Genomic DNA, 5953 nt, shown 5'->3' with positions numbered 1-5953 from the left:
CCACAAAAATTCAGCATTTCTCTATTGAAAACGTTTCGGAGACCAGCTCCATCGTCAATTCGATAAATCTAGAACACAAATACAGTCAGAAAATTAATAAAGTTTGGAGTCATAAAAAAAAACTTTCCTCTCAAATAGAAACAGAATTTTTGTCCAAAAACTGAACACGATCAGTGTTTTCATATTGCTACATCGTTGAGTAAATAAACAGCTCCCAGTAAACCTACAAGCTATATAATAGTTTTTTTTTTTTGACTCTTCGCAATTGAAGCAGTCTCTGTTTAGAGAAGTTGTGAGTGGTGACCTGAAATTCACGCAGAACGGCCTTGATTCTCGATTTATCAAGCAACCTCAATCGCTCGTGATTGAAAAACGCAAGCAAGCATCGAAGATACTCTAGTTTTAATATATTTAATTTTCTGATATAATAATTTTTTATTGTATTTTTCGAACTGATATAATAATTTTTCTGATATAATAATTTCTGATATAATAATTTTTTATTGCATTTTCGAAATCTCGTTTGCTTGAATTGAGTAATTGTAATGGTACTAAAAATGTTCGAAAAACGCTGTTCTTGTTTATAAATATTGAATTTAACTCTTTGGTGTAATTTCGATTAACTGTTTATGGATGAGTATTTAAAGAGAAAAACTGCTATAATGCCAGTTGATATCAATATTCACATTAATACCGTTAATACAACATATTTAATTAAATAATACAAGCAAAAAGGCAAGTAAATTCGGAGTTTTGCCTTTTCCGGAACATTCAGATTAATGAGCTTTATTATAGGTACTCAGTACTCACCTTTAAATTAACTCTGCGGATAAGAATTTTCTTAGCGTTTGAGAAACAGGGATTCGAATAAAATATAGTGTCTTATGCAAAAAACTTTATTTTAAATCACTTTTATGCTTGAGTTAAGCATCAATTTCTGTAACGCTTTCTATAGCCACGCTACAGAACTATAAATTCACATTACCATGCAACATATTCAAGTCTGCAACAATACTCACTGCCTATGACAATAAAAATTAAATTTTTACTCGATGATTTAGAGTAAAGAAAATGCTATATTATTTCACCATAATTTGATCACAAACTGAACAATTTTTAATTCAAATTCTAGTAAATTTAATAGGTACCGGTATTTGCTTAGCTTTTACATTTTTTTACATGTAATTTAAACATGCTTATAACATATGTACTTAATCCTACTCTCGTTGGCTGGATAAATCCGTCCCAGAATTTAGAATGAGCACAACAATAGATACCTATGGTTTCTATTTCATATCAATAACGAAATATATTATATACTATACGCCATATCAAATATAGGTTCGAAGGTACTATGATAAGGCACAGATATTTCGTAATAACAAGGGACGTTGTTCAGAACCGTAAGGATAACAATCAAACATCAAATTCAATAACCAAGCCCACACATATACTTCTAATTTAAGAGTCAGCTGCGGAAAAAATTGCGCAGAAATATATAACTTAAAAGAGCTCCATGAACCACATGTTAGACTACACATTCAACTTTATGAATAGATAGAGAGAACTGTATTAATTTCATACCAATAAGGTAGTCTTCAAACCGATGCATCACAAACTAAGCAAGTTTAAGGCAAGATATAACTTGAAGGCGTGAACACATTTTGGCTCAAAAATATCAACAACGAAGACATTATTCGGTGGAGCATAAATACGAACGGAAGTATAATTAAACATCGTTCAACTGATGCCTAAAACAGGGCTTTAATTACGACATGCATAACGAACACATTTATACACATTTATATAATATCGAGAACTGAAACTGTATAAACAGAAAAAATTCCAGGCGCGCACGCGGAATTCGCAGCCAAAAATCTTTCATGCAAAAGACTCGGAGCAGTGACTGAAACCCTACAGCAAACCCAGCGACTGGAACCCAACAGCGAACCCAGGGATTGTAACTTTACATCAAAACAAGTGACTGGAACCCTACAGCAAATCCAGCGACTGGAACCCTACAGCGAACTCAGGGATTGTAACTTTACAGCAAATTCAGTGACTGGAACCCTACAGCGAACCCAGGGATTGTAACTTTACAGCAAATCCAGTGACTGGAACCCTACAGCGAACCCAGGGATTGTAACTTTACAGCAAATCCAGTGACTGGAACCCTACAGTGAACTCAGGGATTGTAACTTTACAGCAAACCCAGCGACTGGAACCCTACAGCGAACCCAGGGACTGTAACTTTACAGCAAACCCAGCGACTGGAACCCTACAGCAAATCCAGCGACTGGAACCCTACAGCGAACTCAGGGATTGTAACTTTACAGCAAATCCAGTGACTGGAACCCTACAGCGAACCCATAGGGAGTGTAACTTAACAGTGATAACTCAGCGACTGGAACCCTACATCACACATTATAGAATAGTGCACATTGTACCCTACAGTACGGGAGGAACCTTAATTGACACAATAAGCAAGACATCAGAATAGCTTGCGTCTAGATACTTAAGACATCTGTAGTTAGGAACACCTTCACTATGCTAATGCTTCAAAGTTTCTAAAGTATAGCGTCACCCATGGAATTTCAAGTTGTATTAGAACGCGACATAAATAAATAGTTAATATAAATAGTCAGCAATGTATATTCAGTTTAGGAACGGCTTTCAGTTAAGCAAGGATATTTAATTAGGCTGTAAAATCATACGCATTCACAACATCGAATAATTTGATAGTTCGAATTATCAAATTATACATCAGTGGGAGATCTTCATGTCTTCGATATTTCGTACGTCTCAAAAAAAATAATAATAAATCATGCACACTACAATGAAATTATAGGCTTTTGAAGACATTTCGATAGTATATTCAATTAAAATATTACTTAAAAAAAATTAAAAAACAAAAAAAATTTTTCTTTTATTGAAGAATAACTTTAGTAACAACACGCATTGAGAGCAGCCACATACATAATTCACTGCACATTTAGGAAGCTCTCATGACACTCGGTGAAAGGAACACAAAAACTCACAACTAAGATAAAACAATCTAAGCATAAATAACAAATAACGGCTGCAACAGCGCAAAAATATTACACTAGACATAAAGCCACTCATGCGCTGCATCGTTTGAGTATTCATTTCAAGTTGAACATAAGTTTACACATCAATCAATATTTGACACCAAAACTGAAAACTCTCATCAGATATTTAAGACGCGAATCGAAGTGTCTATTCAAACTTTAATCAATCGAGAACCATAACAGATGTTGATAATTCGCAATAATGGACTAAACGACACGTAACTCTGAATTATGCCTTGTAACATTATACAGGAACTGAGCGCGAGTCGAGCATAACTTTCATGGTTCATTCATATGCATCCATGAACCAAACACGCGTCAAAAACCGCCTAATTTTTTTGCGCGGTTACCAAGCCTCAAGTATCGGGTTAAATCCAAAAGGTAATAATAAGATCATCAGAACGTAATGATCAGCTGATTGTCTGTATAATGGTTAAGATACCCCCTCTCGATTGTCATGAAAATATCATGTACAATTTTTTCAAACAATATCAGTTGATTCATCACATGTTAGCCGAACACCCAACTTCGATGCAGTTGATGTCGAAGTTGATGCAGTTGATGCAGTTGATGAGTCTTTAGAAGGTTTGCTTGTCATCACAATCGTCCGTGTCGTGGCCGAACACTGGAAAAAATTAGGACAACAAAATTAGATCGAAGCACGCAGCGCCAATTTGCATACTTGAAGAATTTTTCAAACCGCATCAACGTACTACCTACTCTAATTTCAAACTGAAAACGTATTACTAAAAATTCCTAGGAACAATTACTCTACTTCAAAACTGAAAATGTATTACTAAAAGTTCATAGGAACTAGTATTACTATACTTTCAAACTAAAAACGTATTACTAAAACGTAATAAGAATCATTACTCTACTCTCAAACTGAAAAAGTATTACTCCAGCATCGGTACACTATTTATCCTGAGTCGTGGATTCACCTTACCAATAAAAAAAAAAAAACTCTCCTCAAATTGCAACGGATTCAACTCGCTTTTATTCCCTATCAACTTAACCGAATTAGCAGTGTATTAAACTATTTTCTAACATCAAATCACCATTATTTTCAGTGTATTCAACTCATTATATTTCCAAAATCAGCTCCCACTAAAATCATTTTCTAACGGGGAATTCGCGTCATTTAGCGTTATCATGTTATTTAAGGGCAGTAGATAACTTCTTTGCCAATTGAAACTACCACTAGTACCTATGGGTACCTCTCTTGCAGCCAAGCCTTGATATATATCAAGGCTTGGCATTATATAATAATTTTCAATATATCATAATTAATAATAACAATAATAATAAACATAATAATTTTGCTCATACGAAAAGCTAAACTCATTATATGATATGCACTACTTACGGTATTTTGCGAGCAAAACAATACTACGTCATACGGCAGCACAAACCTTCACAAACTTCACAATACGGCCTAGGCGCAGCGTTATGGTCAGCTACACGGTGAGCAAAACAATACGCTACACGGCAGTACAAACCTTCACAAACTTCACAATACGGTCTGGGGACAGCGTTGCGGTCAGCAAACAATACGTTACACGGCAGCACAAACCTTCACAAACTTCACAATACGGCCTGGGCGCAGCGTTGCGGTCAGCCAACAATACGTTACACGGCAGTACAAACCTTCACAAACTTCACAATACGGCCTGGGAGCAGCGTTACTGTCAGCTAACAATACGTTACACGGCAGCACAAACCTTCACAAACTTCACAATACGGCCTGGGGGCAGCGTTACGCTCAGCTACACGGTGGGGGCGCTGAGGCTCGGGAGGGTCGCCGCCCTCCTGCTGGGGGCAGTCCTCGGTGTCGTGCAGGTCAAAGCAGTCACAGATGTCGCAGAACAGGCGAGGGGCGACCACGCGACTCGCCGAACTGAACAATAATGATATTAATCAAATATTATATTAATCAAATATACGTCCTTATTCGTATTATTTAGTTCTCGGCTCGCCGTACTGAACGATAATTATGATAATAAGATAACATTCATAATTGTATAGCTATATTTTTACAGAGAATAAATTCACATCCTTATTCATCTTATTCAGCTCGCGGCTAGCGGAACTGAAAAATAATGATATTAATGAAAAATTATATTAATCAAATGTACGTCTTTATTCATATTGTTCAGTTCGCAGCTTGCCGAACTGAACAATAATCATGATAATAAAACATTCCTAGTTGTATACGTATATTCACAGAGAATGAATTCACATCATTACCGTACTCATATTATTCAGTTCGCGGCTTGCCGAGCTGTAAAATAATCATAATAAAACATTCCTAATTGCATACATATAATCACAGAGAATAAATTCTCATCCTTATTCCTATTATTCAGTTCGCGGCTCGCAGAATTGAAAAATAAAATACAAGTGTTAACAAATTTAGAGTAAAGATAGACAATCTTGTCCATGTCGCGTGCGAAATGGTAATATTCAACTTATTCGATAACAAAGGAAATATTAACATGTCACTGTCACTAACATGCCACTAATGTCACTAACATGGCCTTATGGTCATCAGTAGGGTTGAGGGCGAGAGCGAGGGAGGCCTGCAGTTACATGCCACTAATGTAACTACAAACACGTCACTAACATGCCACTAATGTCACTAACATGCCACTAATGTAACTAACATGCCACTAATGTAACTACAAACACGTCACTAACATGGCCTTATGGTCATCAGTAGGGTTGAGGGCGAGGGAGGCCTGCAGTTACATGCCACTAATGTAACTGCTAACATGCCAAAAATGCCACCACCAACACGTCACTAACATGCCATTAATGCCACTACCAACACGTCACTAACATAGCCTTATGGTCATCAGTAGGGT

General features: G+C 36.4%; 1 protein-coding gene across 1 annotated transcript; it reads right to left on the bottom strand.

Annotated features, from left to right (window-relative positions):
* Positions 1 to 822: 822 nt before the first annotated feature.
* On the bottom strand, positions 823 to 4961 carry LOC108669305 (CAP-Gly domain-containing linker protein 1; the record flags this gene model as incomplete). Its single annotated transcript, XM_018156611.2, is given in 2 exon segments — positions 823 to 3714; positions 4811 to 4961. Coding segments are annotated over 2 exon segments (198 nt in total), but the record flags the coding sequence as incomplete, so codon positions are not given.
* Positions 4962 to 5953: the final 992 nt, after the last annotated feature.

The sequence above is a fragment of the Hyalella azteca genome, unplaced genomic scaffold, assembly GCF_000764305.2.
Source record: "Hyalella azteca isolate HAZT.00-mixed unplaced genomic scaffold, Hazt_2.0.2 contig17332, whole genome shotgun sequence".
NCBI classification, from domain to species: Eukaryota; Metazoa; Arthropoda; class Malacostraca; order Amphipoda; family Hyalellidae; genus Hyalella; species Hyalella azteca.
The sequence above is the reverse complement of the archived record's forward strand: the minus strand, read 5'-3'. Positions and strand labels throughout refer to the sequence as shown.